Here is a 27,835-nt window from a genome sequence, read left to right as displayed (position 1 = left end):
CAGCAAACATTAAAAAATGACATGATGTTTGCATCAACAGAAGAAGTTCAAGAGGGGCTCCATCGAAGTGAGTCGCATCAGATGTGTGGAGATTGTCAAGAATGGAGGAGGGGTCATCCCCTGCCAGAACAAATACCCCTTTCAGGTACAAACACACTACCACACTCTCACCTGCAACCAGAGAGACCTCTTTCTTTATATGCATACTGTCGAGTTAATGAGTAGTAATGCAAATAAAGGGAGTGCAGAATTATTAGGCAAATGAGTATTTTGTCCACATCATCCTCTTCATGCATGTTGTCTTACTCCAAGCTGTATAGGCTCGAAAGCCTACTACCAATTAAGCATATTAGGTGATGTGCATCTCTGTAATGAGAAGGGGTGTGGTCTAATGACATCAACACCCTATATCAGGTGTGCATAATTATTAGGCAACGTCCTTTCCTTTGGCAAAATGGGTCAAAAGAAGGACTGGACAGGCTCAGAAAAGTCAAAAATAGTGAGATATCTTGCAGAGGGATGCAGCAGTCTCAAAATTGCAAAGCTTCTGAAGCGTGATCATCGAACAATCAAGCGTTTCATTCAAAATAGTCAACAGGGTCGCAAGAAGCGTGTGGAAAAACCAAGGCGCAAAATAACTGCCCATGAACTGAGAAAAGTCAAGCGTGCAGCTGCCAAGATGCCACTTGCCACCAGTTTGGCCATATCTCAGAGCTGCAACATCACTGGAGTGCCCAAAAGCACAAGGTGTGCAATACTCAGAGACATGGCCAAGGTAAGAAAGGCTGAAAGACGACCATCACTGAACAAGACACACAAGCTGAAACGTCAAGACTGGGCCAAGAAATATCTCAAGACTGGTTTTTCTAAGGTTTTATGGACTGATGAAATGAGAGTGAGTCTTGATGGGCCAGATGGATGGGCCCGTGGCTGGATTGGTAAAGGCAGAGAGCTCCAGTCCGACTCAGACACCAGCAAGGTGGAGGTGGAGTACTGGTTTGGGCTGGTATCATCAAAGATGAGCTTGTGGGGCCTTTTCGGGTTGAGGATGGAGTCAAGCTCAACTCCCAGTCCTACTGCCAGTTTCTGGAAGACACCTTCTTCAAGCAGTGGTACAGGAAGAAGTCTGCATCCTTCAAGAAAAACATGATTTTCATGCAGGACAATGCTCCATCACACGCGTCCAAGTACTCCACAGCGTGGCTGGCAAGAAAGGGTATAAAAGAAGAAAAACTAATGACATGGCCTCCTTGTTCACCTGATCTGAACCCCATTGAGAACCTGTGGTCCATCATCAAATGTGAGATTTACAAGGTGGGAAAACAGTACACCTCTCTGAACAGTGTCTGGGAGGCTGTGGTTGCTGCTGCACGCAATGTTGATGGTGAACAGGGCCCTGTTTCAGGAAGCCGGTTTAGTGGAAAAACTGAGTAAGTATACCCTGAGTTAACGAAAACTCCGGGTTTTCGGTTTCACAAAGCGAGTTCAGATGAAGCCTCAGTGAGTCACTATGACGACACACTCCGTGAAGCTAACCTGCCCCCTAGCAGGTTTACTACAACTAACCCTGACTGTCTCCGCCCCTTTGTCGGAAACCTGACAGTAGGAAGTGTCAGACATGGCGTGCCCCTTCCTTGAAGAGCCAGTAGATCGTGAAGCACAAATTCTCCGCAGAGCTCTCCGCTGGGAGAGAGTGATTAGAGCGCGTTTGGACATTTTATCATTTCCTGATGATTTTCTGTGCGAACGTTACCGTTTCTCAGCACAATCTATAAGTTATTTGGATAACATCCTCAGGCCATATATTACGCATGTGACACATCGCGGACATGCTCTCAGTTCATTACATATTATTTGTATTGCACTTCGGTTTTTTGCAAACGGGAGCTTTCTGTATAATATTGGTGATGCTGAGCACGTTTCCAAGGCTACCGTCTGTTGGGCAGTCAGGAATGTTACAGTTGCACTGAAACGTCTCCTGCACTCGTTTGTGGTGTTCCCCGGTCATAGACCCACAAGATTTATCAAAGAGGGATGCCACAAAATTGCAGGTATCAGGATGACCAAAACTTAATTCATGATGTGGTGATACTTGAACTACTACTTAAATTTTACATTTATTCTCACGGTTCCCAGGCGTGATTGGCTGTATATGTGAATGTGATATGGCACTCACATTCCAATCATTGCTCCTTCAGTAAATGAAGGAGACTATGTGAACAGGAAGTCTTTCCACAGCATTAATGTACAGGTACATAGTTCCCTGTAGCATTTCAAACTAACAAATTATTTCATTATAGTAATGGATGCTAATTTGTGTTCTCTGCACTGTGAAGATCATATGTGATGCTGCCAACATTATCACAAATGTGGAAGCCAAGTGGCCAGGCTCTGTCCATGACTCACAAATATTCCGTGAATGTACACTGAGCACAAAATTTGGACATGGTGAGTTGAGAATACTGTAAAATATATAAAGACCAATTGCTTCAGGGACATTTGAACTGAAGTGTATCCTTCTGTCTTAGGAGAGTTCACTGGCTACTTGCTTGGTGATAGGGGGTATCCATGTTTACCCTATTTGCTTACCCCTTACCCTGACCCTGAACCGGGCCCACAGCAGCGATATAATCTGGCTAATTGCAGGACAAGAGCCAGAATTGAAATGACTATCGGAATGCTTAAGGCCCGGTTCCAGTGCCTGCAAAGACTCAGGGTCACCCCAGAAAGGGCATGTGACATTATTGTGGCATGTGTGATTCTTCACAACATTGCCACAATTAGAGGAGAACACTGTCCTTCTGAACCAAACATCAGCAGTGATCCAAACCATGAACATCCTGACCCTCCCACGGACATACAAGATGGAAGCGCAGTCAGAGACACCATATGTCACAATCATTTCTTTTGACCCATCACCTCAACATGTTGAAAGAAGAATAAACAGATTTTTTGTTCAACTGGCTTTATTGGTCGCCTGTATTTCCTGTACACAAAGTATTAAAAGATGTAAACCTCATAAAGTGTCTCTGTTGCTTCCTCCTCTGTAACAGCTGTCAATGTTTCTTCATTATTTTCCTGTAGTAAAGAAATAGACAACATTGCTGTTCTACTGTAAACTCATATAATCTGTGGAGTATTACTCACAACTGCATGTTGGTCTGGCTCAACAGGAGGCTGCACCAGATGCAGTACACCATCACCATCAACTGATAGAATATGAGGTTTATACAGGTCACTTATAACTTACAAGGGACCAAATGGCAATTAACAAACATACCAATCACCTTACACTTCATTGTCATTATGCTCTCAAAGACAACCAAGGCTGAGGGAAGGCAAAATCAGTCGGAAAATAACTTCACTACAAAATAATTCATTATGGTAAAGAGTTTATCAAATGAATGAGTAGCACTGCAAAGGTGACTGTGAAGAAAGGATGTATGCACATCATGTATTATTTTGGATTTACCCCTTATGTAGGCACTTGTGTCTTGCGGGGTTATTGACTCAGAGGATGTCCCCGCAGAGATGCCTTCGGCCACAGGGCGCCCACTGTTTTGGCTGAGGGCAACTGCTCATCCTCTGTGAGTGGTGGTGGTGGAGGACCCCCACCTGTTTTTCGGGCCTCCGCTTTTTTTCTGTTGGCTATAACGGGTCACATTTGAGCATACAGAGTAAGCAAATATGTACTTGTAATGTGCTCAGATAATTTCAATAAGTGCTTACAGAAAGAAAATTAATGTAGCCTCTAACTGCAATTGATTTACATCGGACAAACAGACCAAGCACTATGGCTCATAATACAATTACACCTTACCTGTTTGGACTATATTTTTATATTTCATTTTTACTTGCTGCCAGGAACGTTTGGGGCCTGTTGGGTTGCACCTGCGCTCACATCACATCACAAAATAAAATGTATAAAATAACAAATAAAATAACATATAATAAAATAACGTGTTAAATGGGTGGAAATCCCTAGATCAATGTTTAAATTAACACTCACGCATTGACTCTGTCGGCTATGTTTTGCCATGCATGCTCCCTTTCTTTTGCAGCTGTGGCTGTGTTACTTTTTTCCGCGGAATTTGCATGTTATCGGCATATGCTGCCATCAGAATTTCGGCCTCAAGCGCTGTAAAATACATTGACCGCGCCTTCTTTCCCTCCGTCTCCATGGTGACTCGCTTAATCTGTGCTCCGCTTATCAGGGCTTTATGTATCCTCGTCCGCGCGCTTCACTTGGGGTTAAAGCAACTCCGCGTTGACTGAACTAATTGTTATCAGCCTTTCTGAAACCGAATATTCCGAGTTGGACAGTTCGGGGTTACTCAACCCTGCGTATCATTTTTCACTCTGAGTTTTCTAAACCGGCTTCCTGAAACAGGGCCCTGATCAAAACACTGACAGAATCCATGGATGGCAGGCTTTTGAGTGTCCTTGCAAAGAAAGGTGGCTATATTGGTCGCTGATTTGTTTTTGTTTTGTTTTTGAATGTCAGAAATGTATATTTGTGAATGTGGAGATGTTATATTGGTTTCGCTGGTAAAAATAAATAATTGAAATGGGTATATATTTGTTTTTTGTTAAGTTGCCTAATAATTATGCACAGTAATAGTCACCTGCACACACAGATATCCCCCTAAAATAGCTAAAACTAAAAACAAACTAAAAACTACTTCCAAAAACATTCAGCTTTGATATTAATGAGTTTTTTGGGTTCATTGAGAACATGGTTGTTGTTCAATAATAAAATTATTCCTCAAAAATACAACTTGCCTAATAATTCTGCACTCCCTGTAGACACAAATGCAGTACCATTCTTGAGTTGATCAATAGTGGGTCAACGTCCCTTTTATGGGACAACTCGGCCTTTCCACCATTTGGTTTGAGAACTGAAGAAGCTTCTCAGATGAGAGGTGAAATGTCTTCAAGAAACTTAAAGAAGTCCAGTCACTTTCTTGCTAAGCCCCTTATACAAATTAAAATATTACATCGTTTTGGACCTCTGACCTGTTCTTGAAGGCAGAATAAGCTCAAACTTGCTTAAATGCTTAAATTTTACTCTGTTTGTATCAGGAACATTTAGGAAATGACACTGGTATATCTGGTTTATGGGGATTTTAAATATCACATTATAGTTTACATCCAATTATTATGCCAAATTTAACCTGTAACCACACTTTTACATTTCACATCTGCCTTTTTTCAAGTTGAGTCTAAAGTGTATTATTCTTGTTGCATTATGAACCTCCTAAGTATGTTTAGGCTTTCAGACTGCTTCTTGTTTTGTTGTAAGATTAAACTATGCCTATGCAGCTTTGAAATCTACATAAAACTGTGTTAGCAGACAGATCTGTGTGTTTGTGTCCAGGTGGTGTACGATACCAACACCCTCTATGTATTTGCTCCAAGTCATGAAAGCAGAAGTCGATGGGTCCAGAGCCTCAAAGAAGGTCAGTCCCTGTTTTGTTCTGTGAAAAACTAGCAAATGCACATATATACAGGGGTAGGGTATGAAAGCTCACACTGGGAGTTTAGACATCTGAAGTACTGCAGAGATGTTTTTTCACACTTTGAACCACAAAGCACAAACTGGTTTTCACACATGCAAATACCTTCCAGCACCCCTGCACTGTTTCCATTGTTCTTGTTGTTCCTGTCATGAGAAATTTAGCATTTATTTTACTCAACAGAAGCGCTGTGTACTGCTTAGTAATTTGACCTGATTTCTCAAACCTCAGAAGTGCAATGGTTAGTTCACTTTTCTGTCTTATAGTTTGAACTGTGTATCATTACTGATGTTCTTCTAGAGGTCACAATGGTCTTTTTATTTTGTTGATCTTTTTATTCTAAATAATTTAATTCTCTTTATTTAAACAATGCAAGTATCAGTCATTAGGACTATAAATGGGTGCATCTCAAAGTCTTTCATAGGAAATAGATATCAATGAGTATAAATACAAACAGTATCATTATAGGTTAGGTGGCTGGTTGCAGTATAGATCAAAAACACGGGGATACTCTACATATTTCAGCTTCAACTGTGAATGACAACCCTGATGATCCTCTAATCGCCTGAGCCAAGGTGTGAAACTGGGCGTGGGTCCCAATCAGCCAGAGTTTCGGGTGAGTTCATTGTGAAACCTGGCCCCACCTTATCATGCGAATTCCTGAGGTCAGATGACCCAGGATGTGAGTGGGCGTTAAGGCGTCTGGGAAGGGATCTCAAAACTGGATTATAGATGGCAGACACCAACTCTCTGCCATCTATAATCCAGTCCAGGGGGTCCTGGATTATAGTCCAGGGGGTCCTGGATTATAGTCCTGGACCCCCTGATGATTAGAGGATCATCAGGGGGTCCTTTTGTCCCTCTGTGGTGGGATACTCCCACTAGGTTTATATCTGGGACTCTGCACCATTTGACCTTAGAACTGAAGAAGCTTCTCGGATGAGAGGTGAAACGTCTTCAAGCAACTTAAAGAAGTCCAGACGCTTTTCTTTGCAATGCAAGCTCCTTTGACTACGATGACCTGGATGACTGAGAACCTTCACAGACAACCCTCCTGTTGTGTTCACCCCCACCCTTACTTTAGAGCTCCGGTCACAATTGGCCAGTCTGTTTTAACAGCTCTTAAATTAACATAAGAAACATTTTTCACCACCAAATTCAGTTCAGTGGGTGGGTCAATGGGTCGTAAAGTGGGTCTTTCATTTTGCTTTATTCAGTTTGAAATTGAAATCGCTCAAACTTTCTTTAATTTGAGCATCTTCATGAACAAGTTGGATGAAATCTTTAATAATTACACGTTTTTAAATGTAGCCTCACTTTCGCATGGACTGGAAGCAAGTGGACAGTCGATAAAAAATTGTGTCATGGACTGGTGTTACTTTTCTTTCATTATTTATACTGAAATTATGGAAAAGGTAAAGGTCTGGAGTTGATTCAAAAAGATGTTTTTACATTTGAAAGCCACAGTCCAAATGAAACAGACAATCCTAAAGCTGCCAAAATAAATTAATCAGAGATCGGTAACCTTAGAAATGACCACATCAACATCAATCTGGTGCATATTGAGAATTTAAAAAAAAAAAAAGATAACATAAAAACACCCAGACGGTCACACGAGACTACACTGGTAGAGGATCACAGGATCCTTAGCATGATAAAGACAAACTCTTAAGAACATTCAACCTAATAAAGAGCACCCTCCAAGTGGTAGATATTTTATTTTCCAGAGAAAACTTGGTCAGAGAAAATACTGAATGCAAGATTTATGAACCATGAATCATCCTTAAGAACGGAAATGCCAAATTAAAGTAGTAAAAAAAAATCTGGACCAGCCAAACCTGGACAGAATTGCTTTTTTTGAGCAGGTGACATTAAAATGAACTCGTACCAGAAATATGGGGGGAAAAAAAGTAAGAACAGGGCTTGGAATGATTTATGATCTGGAGTATACAACAGCACCTGAAAACATGTGGCTTACAGTGGCAATAGGTCACTTGCATTTAGTAACGATGTGGGGAAGGAGCTAGATGAAGGGATTCAGTCAACTGCTGCAAAGTTGACTTCATGCCGCTTGGAAGCACAGATAGACAACAACCCAAAACCTCCAGTTAAAGAAAACCAAATGTTTTTAAGGTAAAGGAGTGGAATATTCTGCACTGACTGAGGCAGGAAGGCCCACAAACGAACAACTGAAAACAGCTGCATTAAACGTCTGGCAAGGGATGACAAAAGAGGAAACCCATCCTTTTGTGACAGTCATGAGTTCCTCACTTCAAGCTGTCACTACAACTGTAGCTGCAGTTTAAACATTTCACAAAGTGCTTTTGTTCATCTCTAAATTAAAGCTAAAGTTCTGTACTTCAGCTGCAGCTTTAGTGATGGCGGATGCAGTTTATCAACCTAACTTTATATACAGCTTATCAAGGAAAACCAGTCTCAGATAATCTAGACATAAAAATTCAAAGAGAAGCAGCAGGAAAGACCTGGTTTTGTTGAACTTTTGTGTGTTTGTGTGTGTGTATCCAGAGATCAAAGACAACGCAGAGGTCTTGGTGAAGTTTCACCCTCAGTTCTGGCAGGATGGGTTGTGGCTCTGCTGCCGCCAGGCAGAAAAACAAGCACTGGGGTGCGAGCAGTACAACCCGTTAGAAGACAGTAAGTGCCTGACGCTCATGTTTGCTTTCTGTGCTCCATCTAGACTTCCTGTCTCTTGACTTTGTTATTAACTTTATGGTTAATAACAACCTGTGGAAAAATAATTATCCTTCAAATGGAGCTTGTAACGAAGGCGGGCTGTCCAGAATGTCTACAAAGAAGCTGCAAAGCACACACTGCTTCAACCAGCCCCCCTCCAATGAAAATGATGCCTTTTATCCGTGTTTAACAGTCACGATTTCATAAAGAACAAACCAGTCTCATAAACCTGTGGGGTGACACTTTGACCCAGATCTGAAGCAAGGTTTAGCTTACATTAGCCACACATCTTAGCTGTTTGCTAAGCTGATGTCCTTACGCTGCACTCATTTTATGTCAGCTCAGTGTGAGCTAGCACCAACCACATCACATCAGTTGCATAATACTGGAAACTAACTAACTCCAAAATTCTACCTCAGTGTGTTAACATTAAATGCTACAGACCTTTATAGTGTCTTTTTGGCTCACAGTTTTGGCCCCCGAGCTTCACATAGAATCCACAAAATGTGTGTAAATACCAGTTTTCATATTTGCTGAATAATTTGTGTATTAAAAATTCATTCTGTGCATTGTATGCTGGAATAGAATAAAACAGAAAGCCTTTTTTTGACATTGTATTTATGATACAATGAGCTTTCATGTCCCAGAGTAACAGTTGCATGTTACATTTTTAGATCATGATATCAGCTACACCACAAAGCCACGTGCACATAATGTGAACGAGGTAGCTGTGCTATAAAGTGTCCGAGTCCACATTGAATGCGCAAATCATTATTGTCATGTGACATAAAAATAAATAAATACGCTATTGCCAAACGTAATTGCTCATCTGCCTTGAGTAACATTATTGATCCAAAGGGTTCAATATGATGTCAGCCCACCCTTTGCAGCTATAAGAGCTTCCACATCATCCACACATAACTCATCCATGTCTTTATGGAGCTTGCTTTGTGCACTGGTGCACAGTCATATTTGAACAGGAGGGTGCCACAAACAAACTGTTCCCACACAGGTAGGAGCATGAAGTAAACGTCTGTGAAATGGGACGGTCTAGCCTTCAGATTAGCGTCACCGCTGTCTTGGTGGAGTTTAATAAACTCAGCCGTCTGCTCCTTGCTATCTAAAATATAACAGGACACTGGCGTAAATTCTCGACCGCCTCACACTTCTGTTTCATCAGTTTCCTGTTTCTGTTTTCACATTCAGCTATCTAATCTAATCTAATAACTTTTATCTCAGCCAAACCGATTTAGTCCTGAACAAATAAAACACTGAAAAAAACCAAACTAGGTTGTCTAAGTGACTTATATATTGCGTTTAACCTGAGTAGCGAAAGACCGTGGTGATCTGAAAATGATGTGTGCCGTTCTCTGCGGCTCTAGTGACCCTCGAGCTCCCGGCGAGCTCTCGAGCTGGTGAATAACAGACGTCTCTGAAAACGTCGGAGGACTTTTGCAATTATATGATATCTTAATTAGCCAAGCAGATATTTGAAGTTTACACAGCTACATTCTCACCTGAAAATTTGCTAAAAGTCATAAGAGTAGAAAGAGTAATAAGAGTAATATTAAAACTTAATAGTGGCAGTTTTATTAAAACTTAAAACTGGAATTGGCTGGGCCATGCTCTGAATTCTGGGATATGGTGGGCCACAAAGGATACACCTGACCCATCCTTCAAATTTGGGGAAAAGGAGGACGCATTTGTTGGCTGCATTCGGAGGAGTCTACAAATTTGGACAGCCTTCATTGTGTCGCTGTGACGTAATCGGTCTACAAATGCGGCCTCAGGAGGATGCAGCCCATGAATTTGGACACCCCCAAAGTTTGGAGGTCAGCAGTGACTGACTCTGCAGAAAGTTGGCGACCTCTGTGTTCTGTCGTCTCCGATCGCTTCCACTTTGTGATAATACCACTAACAGCTGACTGTGGAATATTTAGTAGCGAGAAAATGTTATTACTGGACCCCTGAGAGCGACCCATTATTTCACAAATGTTTGTAACAGCAGCCTGCATGCCTATGTGCCTAGGAGACTACAATAATTTTGGCAATATATAAAAAAATAAACATAAAAACATATAGTGAGAATGTAATTCCAACAGTGTTTGAATGCAGCACACCTGCTTTTTGTAAGAGAGTGGTAATGGCCTTATAGAAGAAACCGTTCATGGTCTATTAGTCCTAGTTCTCAGTGTCTGAGCCAGTGACATGAGGACAGATGTTACAGGTCCCTGGTGGCCAGAGTGGCCGCAGTCTCAGGCAATGTTTTGGCCTCTGGCGAGGTAACAATATCTAGGAGAGAGAAGGATGACAGCCAATAATTTTGTGGCCTGTGCTAATGACCATTTGTAGCCTTTTTACACTCTTCGACAGCTGCTGGGCAACCAGCTTACCACACTGTGAGTCAGTATGTTAAAATACTCCCTCGTGGAGCGGTAAGAGGCCACCGGCAGCTGAGTTGTACTTGAATAGCATTTAAGTGCCCCAGATAAAGCCTAATAGTTTTGTATAGTCACACACACAGTTGAAGCTACAGTGCTTCAATAAACCAACTATTTCTTTAAATGTAAACCTTTGAGTTTGCAAAGTGACTCCAGTCATCAGTGAAATGTAGCGATAACTACATTAATACACTTTGGGTACCTCAAACTCGTTCGCACAGTAAGTAGAATACATTTGTAAAAGTCGGTGAACCTTTCACAGTAAAGGTTTTCAGATAAAACTGAGTTGCTCCGTTGTCATGGTTATTTTATTACATTTTGAAACCCTTGATTCACCAAGTGAGAAGACAAAAACAGGAAATTGCATTTATAGCTTAAAAGCTGAGGCGTTGACTAGTGCACTACGCCGCAGTGATGTGGCTGATCAACAGCTGTTGATCAGCCACATCACTGGTGACCAGAAGCAGAAGGGTCAAGAGGTCAGTGTGAACTGAAAGCAGAGATGATGGTGAAGATGAAACTGAATGCGAAAATGTAAAAACTTCATGCTTGACTCGCTGGACTAAATGACTACAGACCCGTGGCTCTGACATCTGTGGTCATGAAGTCATTTGAGCGCCTAGTTCTCTCCCATCTCAAGACCCTCACGGCCCCCCTCCTGGACCCCCTGCAGTTTGCATATAGAGCCAACAGGTCTGTAGACGACGCCATCAACATGGCCCTACACTTCATCCTGCAGCATCTGGACTCCCCAGGAACCTACGCCAGGATCCTGTTTGTGGACTTCAGCTCTGCCTTCAACACCATCCTTCCAGACCATCTCCGAGGCAAGCTTTCCCAGATGAATGTGCCTGATCCCATCTGCCGGTGGATCACTGACTTCCTGACGGACAGGAAGCAGCACGTGAGGCTGGGAAAGAATGTCTCGGACTCCCGGACCATCAGCACCGGCTCCTCTCAGGGCTGTGTTCTTTCTCCTCTGCTCTTCTCCCTGTACACCAACTGCTGCACCTCCACCCACCAGTCTGTCAAGCTAATCAAGTTCGCAGATGACACCACCGTCATTGGGCTCATCTCGGACGGGGACGAGTCTGCCTACAGGAGGGAGGTTGAACGTCTGGTGTCTTGGTGCAGCCACAACAACCTGGTGCTGAATGCCCAGAAGACAGTGGAGATTATTGTGGACTTCAGGAAGCACACAGCCCCACTCCCTCCCATCATCCTGACTGACACCCCCATCACCTCTGTGGACTCATTCCGCTTCCTGGGTACCACCATCACCCAGGACCTGAAGTGGGAGCCCACCATCACCTCCGTCATTAAGAAAGCCCAGCAGAGGATGTACTTCCTGAGGCAGCTGAAGAAATTCAACCTGCCAACACGGACGATGATGCAATTCTACACTGCAATCATCGAGTCCATCCTCACCTCCTCCATCACCGTGTGGTACGCTGGAGCCACTATCAGGGACAAACAGAGACTGCAGCGTGTTGTGCGCTCTGCTGAGAAGGTGATTGGCTGCAGACTCCCATCTCTGCAGGACCTGTACACCTCCAGGACACTGCGGCGTGCAGCCCGGATCTCAGCTGACCCTTCTCACCCTGGACACAGTCTGTTTGACCTGCTCCCCTCGGGCAGGAGGCTCCGGTCCATTCGCACCAGAACCTCTCGCCACAAGAACAGTTTCTTCCCCTCTGCTGTTGGACACATGAACAATAACCACATGACTGTCCCCGCCACTAACACATGACCCTACGCTGTGTCACTGCATCATTTCATGTTTGGCACTGATCACCACCTGCACTCATGTATATATCTTTCTACGTAGCACTCATAATTCTTATTCTCATGTATATATCTCATGTATATCTCATGCACATATCTTTCTTTCTACATAGCACTTTAATTCTTATTGTCTGCACTGAAGCACCGCAGCAATTTCCTAATGTTGTAAACCTCAACATCTGGCAATAAACCCATTCTGATTCTGTTTCTGTTCCTTTTTTTTTTTTTTTTTTAGTTTCCAGAAAACCTCTACCCCCGATTCCTGGAGCGAAGTGTAAAAAAGAGAGGGTAACCACACGTACACACACACGTGCACACGCACACACGTACACACACGTACTACCAATATATCAGTATAAGCCAGGAGCTGCAAGCCTGTAGTCACTCCTACTCCTCCTCAGCGTCGGACTCCTCCTCCTGCCCCCCCGACCCCCGAAGATGATGAGGAAGACGATGAGGAGGCTGAGGAAGAGGTGGTGGTCGTGGCTATGTATGACTTCCCCGGCATGGAGCCTCATGATCTGAGTCTGGTGAAAGGGGAAGAGTATGTCATCGTGGATAAGTGTGACGTCAACTGGTACAGGGCACGCAACAAGTATAAGTGAGTTCACGCTGTATTTCTGTGTTTTACCACCTAGTTTCTCATGTCTTTGTGTGTTGTGGTGATGTGGTAGTTTGTTTGTGTTTTTTCACAGTGAGGAAGGATACATTCCAAGTAACTATGTAACTGAGAAAAAATCCGGAAACTTGGTCCAATATGTGTGAGTGTGTTAATCATTTCCCAGTTACAGTTTGAGTTTAATGGCTGGCTGAATCCTAATGTCTGGACCTTGTTAATACAGGGTTTTTGAAATTTGGCATTTACTGAGTCTACACAAGCACACTTTCTATGGACTGAAAGCATGGCCAACCACCAAGCAGTTAAACACATGTTGGGAAAAGTAGTCTTGGGCAACGCCACATTTGAATTGAGTTTGATATGTGGTTATTTGCTTAAGTTAACTGTGTTTACTTAATTACATCTTACAGGTTATACAGGTTTCCAAAGTTAAAGTGTAGATTTCTGATCAAAGCTGTGATAGTTATATATTTAATAGTTAGACCTTTATGATAAAACCAGCATCTGTATGAGTAGAGGTCACACACTTGCATTGTGTTGTATTATTGTCCTATAGACAACTTCTTAAATCTTACAATTTGATCTACAAAATTAACCCTTTAAAGCCGAACGGAGCAGCACGCTCCGTTTTGCGTAACAGTTTTTAAATTTTTTACCTTCAGGGCCTTATAAGCCTATACTGGTGTTTTTCAAATTCATGTTAGACTTTATGCTTTTCTGTGTCGTTTCTGGGATGCTTAGAACTCATATTGCACTGCTGGAAATAGTTTATTTTGATGCACATGCTGGGTTTTTTGGGGTTTTTTTTGCAAATTTGCATCATAATATTTATTTTCGTTTTTCCTGCAGTATATACAAATTGGTGTATCTCAAAAATAAAATTATAAAGACACTCAAAATAAATTTCCTGTTGTTTGAAACAATTTTGTGCAACTTTTTTGTATTTACAGTTTTGAGGGATAAACCTCTTAAATTTCTCTAACTAGAAATATATGTATAAAAAACAGAAAAACAAAAACAATTTTCAATTGTTTTGCAGTTTTTTGCAATTTTTTGCAATTTATGTAATTACTATGCACTTAATGCATACACATTATTAAAATTTTGGCTACAATGGTTGTATTGATGTATAGCAACTTGAAATGCTCCCAAAAATGGCACTACAGCATAGGGCTGCTCGATTATGGCAAAAATGATAATCACGATTATTTTCACTGAAATTGAGATCTCGATTATTTGACGATATTTATTTAACCCTTTAAGACCTACTATAGAACCAAGTCCGCCAGAGCTTATATTATTTTTTTACATGTTGTAGTGCCATTTATGGGAGCATTTCAAGTTGCTATACAACTGTTATAGCCCATATTTTAATAATATGTATGAATTAAGTCCATAGTAACTACATTAATTGCAAAAAAGTGCAATAAACTACAAAAAAAAAATTGAAAATCGTTTTTGTTTGTTTTTTTACATATATTTCTACTTGGAGAAATTTAAGAGGTTTATCCCTCAAAACTTTAAATACAAAAAAGTTGCAAAAAATAGTTTACAACAACAGGAAACTTATTTTGAGTGTGTTCATAGTTTTATTTTGGAGATACACCAATTTTTATATACTGCAGGAAAAACAAAAAAAACAATCCTATGATGCAAATTTTCAAAGAAAACAGCAGGTGCATCAAAATAAACTATTTCCAGCAGTGCAATTCGAGTTCTAAGCATCCCAGAAACTATTCAGAAAAGTCAAACATGACCAGTATAGGCCTTTAAGGCCTACAAGTAAAAAAAACTACATTTCCGCGAAAATGACGTCACTTCCGGTTTCGGCCAGGAAATGGACATGTGATAGTTCGCGCTGACGCCTGTTTCACTGTGGGAAGTGTTACGAACAGCTGATAGGAACGGCAAAGCGTGTTTCTGGAATATTATGTTTTTGTTCCTGCAAGCACTTTTTATGCAATTTTTGCAAAGCTTTATGTGGAAGGAAACCGTGACCGAGGACAAGCTGATGGTATGAGATGTAAGTACAACTCCTCTGGTTTCATATGCAAAACAAATTATTGCGCTAGCTTACATGGTCCAGGTTCTACAGGGATTTAAAAATAGTTACACAAAACGGAGCGTGCTGCTCTGACGGCTTTAAAGGGTTAACAATGACTTTAAAAAATAATATAAAATAGTGTGCAACACCACTGAAGTTTTTTTTTTTTTTTACCTCTCTTTTCAACCAACGGCAGTCACTCTCCTCTCCAAATAACTTCTGCTTAGCTTTCCGAGCTTCCCTCGGGTCCTCTTAATCAGCGGTCTCCAACCTTTTTTGCACCACGGACCGGTTTATGCCCGACAATATTTTCACGGACCGGCCTTTAAGGTGTCGCGGATAAATGAGGGAGGGGCTAATAATCGGCTCAGTCATTTTTAATGATCGTTGAAAGCCCAGATCGTAATCGTGATTAAAATTCGATTAATTGAACAGCCCTACTACAGCATGTAAAAATGTAAAGATAAGCTCTGGTGAACTTGGTTCTATGGTAAGTTAGGTCTATGGTAGGTCCCAGGGTTAATTAAAATTAAACGAATCTTGAACATTTATTAACGAAAAATGCTAAAAACACTATAAATGAAGTGAAACTAAACCAAAATTGAAACTCTCATGGTTGACTTTCAGCTTTCCTGAGACACCATCACAATGTCATTGGTGAAATAGCAAATCTAGGTTTTGCCACTGTAAGTTGATCAAAAACTGTAGAAGAGATATTTCGATCATTTGGAGGCTGATGTTGTACTCTTGAAGTAAATGTATTTGCAGTTGAATCGTAAAGTTCACTGTGAGTCATGCTATCTTCCAGTAAACGCTTATTTCACTCTTGATGTTTGGATTCAGCCAGCTGATAGTGCTTCACAAAGCAGGCAGAGCACTAGAGTCTCATGTTGTGTTTTCTTTGTTTGTTCCAGCTGGTACAATAAAAATGTCAACAGGAATAAAGCTGAGGAGCTGCTGAGGAAGGAGGTTAGGCTCTCTTTCCTTCCTTTGGTTCTTTGTCTTTATTCCCTCCCTGTTTATACGTACTTCTATGATTTAGAGACGGTGATATTAGTGATAGCATGTTGCTGAACGAAATCTGTTCTTAAGAAAACACAAATTTAGATATTTTCAGCCCTTCCAGTTTTCTGGATTCTTTGACTAAGGTGACTGAGATAACAGAAATTACTGTTGTGTGGATTAGAAAAGTCTTGAATTTTAAACTTGTGGAATCCGTCAACCTCTTAATAGCTGCCAGGCAAACTGTTTAATGTTAAAATGGGTTCTACTTAGCTATATGGTGTCCACAAACTAGAAAATGTTAGATTTCAGTCTAGTCTCATGCATTTTGGCCTTTCAGTTTTTCTTTTCAAAGTATTTACATTTAAGAGTTCCACACAGGTTAGCATTTTATTGTAAAAGAGGTGGATGTTAATCAAATATAAGGCCTAATCATAGATGGTTTGTCAGTGACATGTTCTGGTAACTGTTTTACTGGTGAAACTACAAAGTTTAGTCTGCAAAGTTTCAGGCATGTTTGCTCTTTGCTTTCTATGATGTCAGAAAGAAGGGATATCTCTAATATGGTAATTACAGGCACACTTTCACAGCTGAGCAGCTGGTGTGTTTAATGAACGGACCCAAAAGCAGACACGGGAGAACTGAACTGAAGTTAAACAAAAAGCGAGCCTTTATTGGGGCTGATACACAATAAACAGAAAAACAAGCCGAGATTAAACTTGGGCGAAACTAAACTAAACCTAAACTGGGAAAACTAAATAACTCTGACAAATTGTGAAGAGGCTGAGGAACTATGAATCAACTATGACAGCAATGATAACTATGACAAGAGGTATATGAACACACCACCGAACAGAGGCAGCAATATAACATAGCTAACATTAACCGTGCAGTGAATCCTGCTTGTGCCGTGATATTCAGGACTGCAAACCGAGCAGCATCACTGACTTTCAGTTTGTTGTGTTTGTGGGTATATGACTGACTGAATATAAAACGTAAAGGCTTTAAAACCAAGTTAACGCTGCAAGTACAAACATCACTAATGTCACATAACTTTGCCGACATGTGGCCAACAGTAATGTTTTAATGTTCTTCTTTATTAAACATTCATACGGAGCCCCGCAGGGGACATGGGAGAAAAAAAAATTAAGACGGACTTTTGCGAGATCTCGCAAAACTAACTCGGGATCTCGCAAAACTTTTGCGAGATCTCGCAAAACTAACCCCATTTCAGCCATCTGCCGTTTTTTTCCAAAGAAAATATCCACACCCACCACCGCGCTATGAATTGTGGGATATATGGGACCACAAAGTCTACACCGGACTCACCCCTCAAATTGGAGAACACTTCGAATTGGGACAGCCGTCATCGTGTCGCTGTGGCGTAATCGGTCTCCAAATGCGCACTACGGAGCGTGCGGTCGCTGGATTGGGACACAGCCAGAGACACCACAGGGGAAGTAAAACAAAACGCATAGAACGTGAAGACACTTGACTCTTCAAAAGGGGAAACAGAGATGTAGAAATGACAACACAGGCTTGACAGCATGAAACATGCAGACAAGAAATACATAAAACCTACTGTGAACAGCTGAACAGAAACCCACCTGCTCAGCTCTTCTATATACAAATCAGTAGAAGGTTGGCTTATAAGGGGCTGAGCTAAAATGAATTATATCAAACTAAGGTTGAATGGAGTGTTTTTTTTTTATCTTTTAACAAGCCCTATGTAGCCGAGCCATCTGGGGTTAGTTAGTTTTTGCCTGTTTGGAAGGCTCAAATGGAAAATCCTGAAAGAGGAAAAACTGCAAGGTCAAAACTTTATTTTGTGGCTGAAACAACCCTAGCCCAAAATCTAGTCTGTTGGTGCCCTAGTGTATGTTGAGAGGTTAAACAAAAATCTTATTTAGTTTTCAGCCTTTGTCTCTGTGCCATGCCCTCCAGGATAAAGAAGGAGCCTTCATTATTAGAAACTCCAGCACCCCAGGAACCTACACTGTTTCGCTCTACACCAAGTCTTCAGGGTAATTCTGCACATGTGTGGTAGTTATAAGTTTTATGTAATAAAAGCTGGTACAACTTGATTTACACTGTGGTTATGTTGTATTTGTAGGGATGGAGGTGCAGCTATTAAACATTACCACATCAAGGAGACACAAACCCTACCAAAACACTTCTACCTGGCTGAGAAACATCTCTTCAGCTCCATCCCAGACCTGATCGAATACCACAAACATAATGCAGCAGGTAACCAACACACAATTTGTGTAGACTATTAAACAGTGACTTAAGCTAAATGCATTACGGTGCTTTTCTGACCCTCTGAGGCCTAAAACATCAATGGTGACAGTGACGTGCCCCAGACCCACCCCCTAACACTAACCCTGTGTTACAGAGATGGGACGAAGTACTGTTCTGGTAAAAATATAAATGATATTTTATGCATATCAGCTGATTATTTATTTTGATCCCTGCTTTTCAAAACTCAGGAGACTTACTTTGGTCGCCCTGTCCGCATTGGGTGGAAAATCCCCGCCAGCGTACTCGATCAGCTGCGGCTGGCCTCATCCCATGCAATGTCTAAGGCACGTAAATCATCAATGAAAGTCCTCCACCTTTTTGTATGGGCGTGGCCTGGTTTGCGTCTTCCATGGGGAGGGTTCCACGTGATGGCAATCTTGGGCAGTCTTTGCGGGAATTGACATAGAATGTGACCTCCAAAGTGCACTGTCCGCTAAGTCACAATGCCATGGAGGGGACGTGTTGCAGTCCGATGGTTGCTCTCCGACACACAACATCATTCATGGTCAGCATCTCTGTTGCTTGCAAGGATGCTGCCCAGGTAGGTGAATTGATTCACCTCCTCCAGCGGTTGCAGTGCTACATAAAGGGGTCCTGTGTTGTCATGTAACCAATCCTCATGGCCTTGGTCTTGTTCCCACTGATCCACAAGCCCACTTTGGCTCTTGCTCCAAGTTTGATGTCATGGTTTTCATGTTCTTCTGGATGTCAGCCATCAGCGATGTCATCCATGAAGCCGAGGTCCTTCAGACGTGTTGGTGGATGCCAAGGTATCCCAAAGCCATCCATGGCCATGGCAGTCCGCAAAACAAAGTTGATGTTGAGAAGGAAGAGTAGGGGAGAGAGAATGCACTGGTTCAGGGTCTCTTTGAAGTGTTCCAGAGGGCGTCTTCTTCCTGTTTGGTCAGCAGCAGGTTGACATTTTTTTCTTTGACAGGTACTCGCTGCCCACTCTTTGCACCAGTGAGTTCATGGACAATGTGATTGAGGGTCTTCGTGTCAAACTCAGGAGAACAAAACCTCAGCAGGGAAAACATTGTTGGGGTTTTCTCTGTTGTAATCGCTGTAAATCAGCTGATTATACTTTGCACTTTTTCAGTGCAACATCTGCTGATGGCTTAGATGAGCCTTGTCCAAATGGCTATTTTCATGTAGTCAATGCTTTTCAAGCTAATTTAGTGAACTTACAATGTTTTTCCTGAATACTATCGTTATGTTTACTGCAGGAAGAAACTCTAAAACTTTGTAAAGAGTGACAGCGACGAGAGTGAGAGAAAGAGAGAAAGAGTTTTGAGACGTGAGAGATATGTGACTTTTAGCGTGTTTGGAGTCTAAAGTTAGTTTGTTGTGTTGTGTAGTGTAATCGATAGTTTTGTTTTGTGTGTCAGAACAATAGTGCAACTGCTGAATATCACAGTTGCTGCCAAAACAGCCACCAAAGACAGATTGCAGTGTAAATGCTGTCTCCAGGTGGAAAACAGGAGGAGGGATACACCTCCTGCTGTCAGGCCTACAGGTATCAGACTTGTGATGTTTTTTTTTTTTGTTTTTTTTTTTTTTTTTTTTTGGCCTGTCCCGTTTGGCTCTTTTGCCATCAGAATTGTTGTCTAAAGGCAAAGAAAGATGCCCAACGGATTTACTTTACCAAACTGACCATCCCAGCCTTGCCGTAATGGTCCATTTGATTCACCTTTTATTGTTTATTTTATTTTCACTTACTGAATACGGGACAGACTTGACTGGGGGAAAGAAGGGGAGAAAGAAAGAGGGAAAGAGAAACAGCTGAGAAGAGGGACGGGGGAGAAGGGCAAAAGACAAAAACCAACAGAACGGGCAGAGGAAAAAAAATGCATATATCAATCACCTGGATCACCTGCTGAGAAAGACTTGTGATGTTCTTCTTTATCTTACAGTGGATAGAAATGATGTTTTGGACTTGCACAAATAATTTGAGTGCCATCTTATTTGATGCAGAACACATGATTGTTTTGTAAATACTGAAGTGTTAAACCAAAGCTTTTTTTAATTTAAAAAAAGCTTTGGTTGCATTTTTAGGTAAATAGCTGCATATAACCTTTGTTGTTTGCAAAACCTTCGTTTTTAAAATTTACAGTTTATATTTGCATTTCAAGTTATAAAAATCATTCAGTAAACATGTTTGTGTTTTTTACAGTGTAAAATATCACTTTTTTCTACTCAGATTTTAAGCCTTTAGTCTGATTTCAGATCAATTGTGTTAATACAATATGTCAAAATGAAAAAATAATTATAAATTCAGACATGTGAGGTTGTGCTGAAAAGAATGATACTAAAGAAGGAAAGGTAAATATTTTTTAAAGGTAAAATGTAGAAGTAAAACGTAGTCGAAAACGGCCAATTGTACCCTGGACCTGGTTAAACTTTTTTTTTTTAAGTATCACAATAGTTACTTTTCTTAGTAATCAGTTACTTTTATAAAATTGGGACTCAGTTACATTTTGAAGAAGTAACTACTAACTATAACTTTTTTTTCTCCTTTTTTTTTTTTTTTTGCCTGTCTCGTTTGGCTCTTTTGCCATCAGAATTATTGTCTAAAGGCAAAGAAAGATGCCCAACAGATTTACTTTACCAAACTGACCATCCCAGCCTTGCCGTAATGGTCCATTTGATTCACCTTTTATTGTTTATTTTATTTTCACTTGCTGAATACGGGACAGACTTGACTGGGGGAAAGAAGGGGAGAAAGAAAGAGGGAAAGAGAAACAGCTGAGAAGAGGGACGGGGGAGAAGGGCAAAAGACAAAAACCAACAGAACGGGCAGAAAAAAAAAAGAAAAAAATGCATATATCGATCACCTGGATCACCTGCTGAGAAAGAAAAAAGAAAACAAGCAGAAGAGAACAAGAGTAATAGAATAAACAGCATCACAATGATATATGGGAATATGACAGTAAATACTAAATATTAAACATTATTGTGCAGCACATAAGATCAACAGAACACAGTGTGCTTTGAGGTAGGAGCCAAAAAGGGTGTAGTTTGTGGGTGTGATCACCCGTGTGTACACCTGTGAGCATGGACGCGCTTGTTTTTTTAAAAGGTTCCTTCATGTAATGATCTGCTAGAGGGTGTGGGGGGGCCACAGCCCCGTCCTCCAGGGCATGAAGCAGGTATGGAGGAGATCAAAACTCCAGACATCCAGAGGCCCCCAGAACACAAGAGATCATGGAAGACCAACAGAGGGGCAGCCGCGCCACTGTCCCAGAAAGAGCTGAGGAGAGTCCCAGATGAGGGCTCACTCAGCAGCCGCGGAGCAGAAGCCAGGGGGAGTTGCAGTGACGCGCCCGTGAGCTCCGCCGGCAGCCAGCCGTGCCTGAGTGACCAAGCCCCAGGCCGAGAGGCCGGGGGCACCCCACCTCCGAAGTGGCCCGAGCGAGCCCCAGGCTCCAGGCCCCGATAAGCGGCCGCCAAGGAGTGAGCCGGTGTGTACCTGGACGCCCATCCCCGGACACAAAGAACCACCAACGCACCGATGTCTGAGGGAGTCCGCCACTGGCAGGGAAGTGGTGGTAGGGAGAGATAGGTCTCCAAACCTTGGAGGGCCTGAGGTGTCCCCAGAGAGGTGGCGTCTGATACCCAACCTGACATATAGACACAGACATACAGGCACACACAGATACAAACATCCATTCCCACCCTCATGCTCTCATATGCACTTACTCCACACTCAACCAACGTGGAGACAGACATAAAGAGACGCTGTACACACGATCACACTCCCCAAGCGTACTCTACGAACCGGGTCTAGGTACCCTTGCCCCTGGAGGGGGGAACTGCACCCAGACCCAGGTGGTGTTACCCTTTTCCCTGCGGTGGGGGGAGGCAGACCGCCCCGACTCCGCAGCAGCAGGGAGGCCCCACACTCCAGACCGCAGTCGGACGGCCAACTCCTCCTCCTAGTCCTAGCCCCCCTGCTCCAGCAGGTCGCAGAGAACGGGGGTGAGAGAAGACTCCAAACCTCCCTCCACCCACTCATTGTAGTGTTGATGCATGTGTGTTCTAAGGTGCATTTAAAACCCAGGAGGGCATGGAGCTACCTGCCAGAGAGCAGCAGGTAAGCGCATGGTCCCTCCTGCTAGCCCTCAATGTCTACGTGTATTTAAAATTGAGAGGTGGGCAACGACGCCAGGGGTGAGGTCTACACCCTGATGGTCTTTTGGAATCCATGTATTGTGCCCACCCCCGAGATCCTATATGTATGTGTAATGAGAGTGTGACTAATGTGAATGTCTAAGTTGTGAGATAAAATTGAGGCAGAGGCAGCCAGAAGGGGACAGAGGGGGGGGTGGTAGCCTCCTCTGCACCCTGGTGACATACCCCTACTCCAAGGCCCTGCATGTGTGGGTGGTTGTGGTGGAGCGGGAAGAGGTTTCCTAACTATAACTAATTACTTTTTCAAAGTAATTTGCCCAACACTTTGCAATAAATACTATAATATGATATGATGTATAAAGGTATTAATGTAGAAAGAAATTGTTTTCTGACAACATTAGATTTGGCTGGAATTGAGAATTATTCTTGCAACTTATTGAAAGTTGTGTCCATCCATCCATTCATCATCTTCCACTTATCCAGTCAAGGGTACTGTATCCCAACTGCAAATCTGTAACAGGGGTTAAATTGTGTACAGTTTAAAAAGAAGTTCTTTAGGTTCTTTGTACTTACCATTTTCAGTTTTAAAGAAAATTAATATTACACAGTACTTAGACTTAATTTGAGCAGTTTTATCTCACTACTGAAAGTAGTATGTATAGTAGTAGGATATTGCAGGGTCTTCACCTTACAACATAAAGTGCCTTGAGGCAACTGCTGTTGTCGCCCCAAGGCAGGTCTGCCATCGCGCTTGCTTTTTCTAGTCACAGGTCAAAAGAAGTTCAGTTCATAGAGTGATGCAATCGTGCATCTGAGAAACGGTAGAAAGTTCGAGCTCGTTTGCACAGTTTTCTGAAAAGAACAATTTGTGAACTTATGAATTTGTGCTTATTTGTGTCGACTGCTGCCATCATGATAACTGTTCAACTCTGACAGCTGAGAATAAAGGCAAAGCTTTGAAGTATCATTTAAGCCTCACCTATACCGACCTAGATAATGACTCAAAAATGTTGAATGTGGATAAATGTGACGGAAAGCTTCCTTTTCTGGGCTCCCCTCTTAGCCTATCATGAAGGGCTCTCTGGTAAAGTTTACATTTATATCTCTCTACATGTCTCTCTTAGGTCTTGTAGCCAGGTTGAGATATCCTGTTGGAAAACAAGACAAATCAGCTCCATCCACTGCTGGCTTCAGCTATGGTGAGTCTTTACGATGAACTGTGTATCTTTAAACAAATAATGCTCTTTCTTTTTTACCCTTTTTGCTCTTTATTGAACTAACATTAAAAATTAACCATTGCTTGATTGATGCTAGCTTGAGTACAGACTAGAGTTTACTCAAGAACGACAAATATCACGAACAATGTCTTGGTAGGAGTTATCGTGTGCTCTTGTAATGTTTGACATTTTTTCCTTTCAGAAAAGTGGGAGATTGACCCCAATGAACTAACCTTCATGAAGGAGCTGGGCTGCGGTCAGTTTGGAGTAGTGAGGCTCGGCAAGTGGAGAGCTCAACACAAAGTGGCCATCAAGGCGTTAAAGGAGGGAGCCATGTATGAGGAAGACTTCATTGAGGAGGCCAAGGTTATGATGTAAGTAAGGAAAAGGCCAAAGTCATACTGGATGAGGAAATGGTGTGAGAAAGAGGGATTTTTGCAGGTCTATTCAAAAACAGCACAGATGAAGTCGTCCTTCACCTGTTCTACCACCTGGTGGAGTTTAAAAAGTCCTACAGCAATATTTCACCTACACCTTATCTATGTGCCTCCATAGTTTATAGTGGTTTACAAATTCACCTCATAAGTGAAAGATTCCAGCTTTGTCCTGGGAGACGACACATCCTTTCACTGTGTGAAAATCTGCCACATCAAACATGTGGAGCTACCTAGTGTGGTGACCGCTTGCGAAAAAGGGAGCAGCCAAAAGGAGCTTTCCTTATCTATTCTCCGTCAAGTAGAAGGTTGTCTCAGAACAAGTAGAGAAATGATGAAGCAATCAAATATGACAAAGGAGGAACTGAAATCTGTAACCGACTCTTCACATTTGAGCCTCTTTGACCAATAAATATTTGAAACTGCTGCTTGGAAAATGTCATTTCCATTTAACAAAACCAACTCCCCTCTCCAGGAAACTGTCCCACCCCAAACTGGTACAGTTGTATGGGGTGTGCAGCCAGCAGCGGCCAATCTACATTGTCACGGAGTTCATGGAGCAGGGCTGCCTGTTGAACTACCTCAGGCAGCGGCGGGGCAGCTTTAACCAGGGGTGCTTGCTGAGTATCTGTTTGGATGTCTGCGAGGGCATGGCACACCTGGAAGCCAACGGCTTCATCCACAGAGACTTGGTAACTTCAAGCTTGGCTTATCGTTGGGAAACTGTTAAATCCATCACTAAGTAAATTGAGCTGCTAAGTACTTTTAGTCATATGTTTTGATTCCATCCTCTTCTGTTGTTCTTCGTTTTCTAAAGGCAGCCAGAAACTGTCTGGTAAACGACTCTCTAGTGGTGAAAGTGTCTGACTTTGGCATGACCAGGTACAAGTTTCCCTCCAGTTATAAATGACTCGCATCAAGTCAGCAGATAGAAAATAAAAGCGTCTGATATCACTAAATGGTTTAAATGCAGATACGTGTTAGATGATCAGTACACCAGCTCATCGGGCGCCAAGTTTCCTGTGAAGTGGTCACCTCCTGAAGTCTTTAACTTTTGCAAATATAGCAGCAAGTCGGACGTCTGGTCATACGGTGAGCTGGAACATTTTTCCACTTAGTTTAACAGACAGAAATTTTCTCAGCGCTCATAAAAAAAAATCGCCTCTCTGTGTTTGGGTCTCCAGGTGTGTTGATGTGGGAGGTCTTCACAGAGGGTCGGATGCCATTTGAGCAAAGCCCCAACCATGAGGTGGTGACATTAGTTACACAGGGTCATCGCCTGTACAGGCCCAAAATGGCCAAGCCTGCCATCTATGACACCATGCAGATGTGTTGGTATGAGGTGAGTAAAAAATGGGAAGTAAATTCTTCATATGAGGCTCGTTTCTTATAATTTTTTATTTTTTAAATGTATTTTTTAGCTGTTATTTTTATATTGATAGGATTTTATATTATTTTACTTACTCAATCTGAAAAATGTTACAAAAGTATTCAAATTAATATGGTCTAGTACACCGTATGCCCCCCTTTAGACTCACCGCTGTTCACTTCCATGTAAAATAGGATGGCTGTCATCAGCCTTCAGCAAGCTGTATAATTTAAACATGATATCAGACCATGTTAAAGGTTCTTCTGCATATTTTTATACAACATCTGAAAGCTTACTGCAGATTTTTCTCTTCGTAAAACAAACGGCGGTGGATGGAGTAACGGCTCCGCCTTTTTGCACTTCCGGTGTGTAAACAGACTCCGGCTCCACGTTAAACTGTGGCAGTGTCATCATCGCTGCTGTTGTGTTATGAGTGTTAATGTTTAAAGCTGGAGGCTGTGTGGGCTTAATGTTGTCAAACTTTTTATTCACACATTGCTCTGAAATACGTTTGTATTGCAGGTCTGTTTTTAGTCACGAATGTGGGTGAAACACTCACGTTTCCATGGTGACAATGGCGTGCTACCAAGCCTTGCCCTAAACGAAGCATCAAAACAAAGATTTAGTGCTTAGAATTTTTTATAATCATCTTACTCTGTGAATAGTTGCAGTTCTAGATTACAATAACACTTTACCTTGGAACACATTGCATGAAACACAAAAATCATAATGCAATAATTTGTTTTGTTTTGCTTTTTAACCTCTATTGACCTCTTTAGCTCAGCTGATTCTAACAGTGGTTTACTAATGGAGAAGTGAGAGCGCCTCGTTGCCCTGGGATTATGTGTCAATCATTGTTATTAAAATACACAACAACGCAAACATGAATGACTAGAACAAGAAAAACTCCCAAATGCTTTTTAATTGAGTTTTTTGGTACATGCACAAAAGCTGAACATTGACTCATTTAAAAATGCTTTTTCATATGGATAATTGGAAATGTCTCGTGATACGAGAACCCATCCTCTTACATGATATAAACATGTAAAAGTCCTGTATTCAAATATCTTTTGTCTTTTCTCTCTCTCTGCAGAGGACAGAGGACCGTCCCTCATTCGCCAATCTTTGCGTAATGATCTCCGAAGCTCTGGAGGACGACGAGGCAACTCCAAACTGACCAATCAGCTGCTCACACCCTCCATGGCTGCCATTCAGGAGCCACATCTAAAATGCCATGCAATGGTGCTTTATTGTGATTGGAATGGACCGATGAACTAAATGGGGAGGAAGGACCAATCGCACCAGTTCTAAACTCATTCTCCGCTCACTAAATCACATCAGCTCACAGCCATGAACACCTGCACCAGCAGTACTAAAGACAAAAGTTCACATCACATGTTGGTGGTATTTCAAGATGACTCACAGGGATGAACTGACAGCAACAATGAAGACACATAACAACAGGCTCTGCATGTACGATGCATTATTTGCTGACATGTTTCCTCCCACTCAGACACGAACAGGAAGCCGTTTGGTCAGAGACCTGTCAGCAAGAAAAAGCCACTGAAAGTATTTTTTTTTTCAAGCTCAAGTTTCCATTAACTTTATACTCATTTGTGTTGCTCTGAAATCCATCAGGTCTACAGCAACCCATCTAGTGTCAATGTTGGGTTTATTCTGACCCATGCTAAATAAACAAACTTTTCAAATAGTGAATCTCATTATATTTGTTCTGGTAAAAGCTTTTCTATTGTTTCCTAAATAAAATAGTGGATTCTAATGAAACCCTGACCCTAACAGTAGAGGGGTCACCATTAAACTAACCTTTTAAAGTCAAAATATGGAACGTTTGCTTTATAAAAACTGCTCTCCCAAGTCTTTGAAATTCAAATCATAGGATTGTGTTTCGTGTTGGGGCTCAGGTTGGGGTCGTCACTGATGACCTAGACCTCACAGAGTTAAGGGAGTTACCCGTGTGTGCTCTTTATGTTGTGTACTTCCCCATCACCTCCCACACATAATATGTATAATGCAATGCATAATATTAGAGTACTGTAGAAAATAAATAAATAAATAAATAATTGTGTTACTTTTACAACTAAAAAATATAATAAAAGTTATACCATGTCAACATGCTGCAAGGCCAGTTTTCATTCTGTGATAACAAACATTGTATTTAGACATTTAGACTTTGACACAAGTTTGACATCAACGTCTTCAGAATAACATTGATGACAAATTGCTGACAGTGCATACTCTTCTCATAATAAAACTGCTGAACT

General features: G+C 41.8%; 1 protein-coding gene across 1 annotated transcript in view; it reads left to right on the top strand.

Annotated features, from left to right (window-relative positions):
* tec (tec protein tyrosine kinase) overlaps positions 1 to 27,673 on the top strand; it is a 33,968-nt gene extending 6,295 nt beyond the window's left edge. Inside the window, exons 3-18 of the mRNA XM_086274691.1 lie at positions 41 to 145; positions 5,378 to 5,459; positions 8,043 to 8,171; positions 12,672 to 12,724; positions 12,838 to 13,037; positions 13,132 to 13,197; positions 16,014 to 16,068; positions 18,046 to 18,125; positions 18,215 to 18,348; positions 23,658 to 23,732; positions 23,953 to 24,124; positions 24,660 to 24,876; positions 25,002 to 25,066; positions 25,158 to 25,276; positions 25,369 to 25,526; positions 26,647 to 27,673. Of these exons, the coding sequence (XP_086130817.1) occupies positions 41 to 145; positions 5,378 to 5,459; positions 8,043 to 8,171; positions 12,672 to 12,724; positions 12,838 to 13,037; positions 13,132 to 13,197; positions 16,014 to 16,068; positions 18,046 to 18,125; positions 18,215 to 18,348; positions 23,658 to 23,732; positions 23,953 to 24,124; positions 24,660 to 24,876; positions 25,002 to 25,066; positions 25,158 to 25,276; positions 25,369 to 25,526; positions 26,647 to 26,730 (1,794 nt within the window). The 3' untranslated portion in view covers positions 26,731 to 27,673. The remainder of the gene's footprint in view (positions 1 to 40; positions 146 to 5,377; positions 5,460 to 8,042; positions 8,172 to 12,671; positions 12,725 to 12,837; positions 13,038 to 13,131; positions 13,198 to 16,013; positions 16,069 to 18,045; positions 18,126 to 18,214; positions 18,349 to 23,657; positions 23,733 to 23,952; positions 24,125 to 24,659; positions 24,877 to 25,001; positions 25,067 to 25,157; positions 25,277 to 25,368; positions 25,527 to 26,646) is intronic.
* The last annotated feature ends 162 nt before the right edge of the window (positions 27,674 to 27,835 follow it).

This window comes from Aulonocara sp. 'chitande type north' Nkhata Bay, linkage group LG3, assembly GCF_057382095.1.
Source record: "Aulonocara sp. 'chitande type north' Nkhata Bay isolate Kocher_YH1m ecotype deep benthic linkage group LG3, A_spYH_male_GT1.1, whole genome shotgun sequence".
NCBI classification, from domain to species: domain Eukaryota; kingdom Metazoa; phylum Chordata; class Actinopteri; order Cichliformes; family Cichlidae; genus Aulonocara; species Aulonocara sp. 'chitande type north' Nkhata Bay.
Note: the sequence above shows the minus strand (reverse complement) of the source record. Positions and strands in the feature narration are given on the sequence as shown.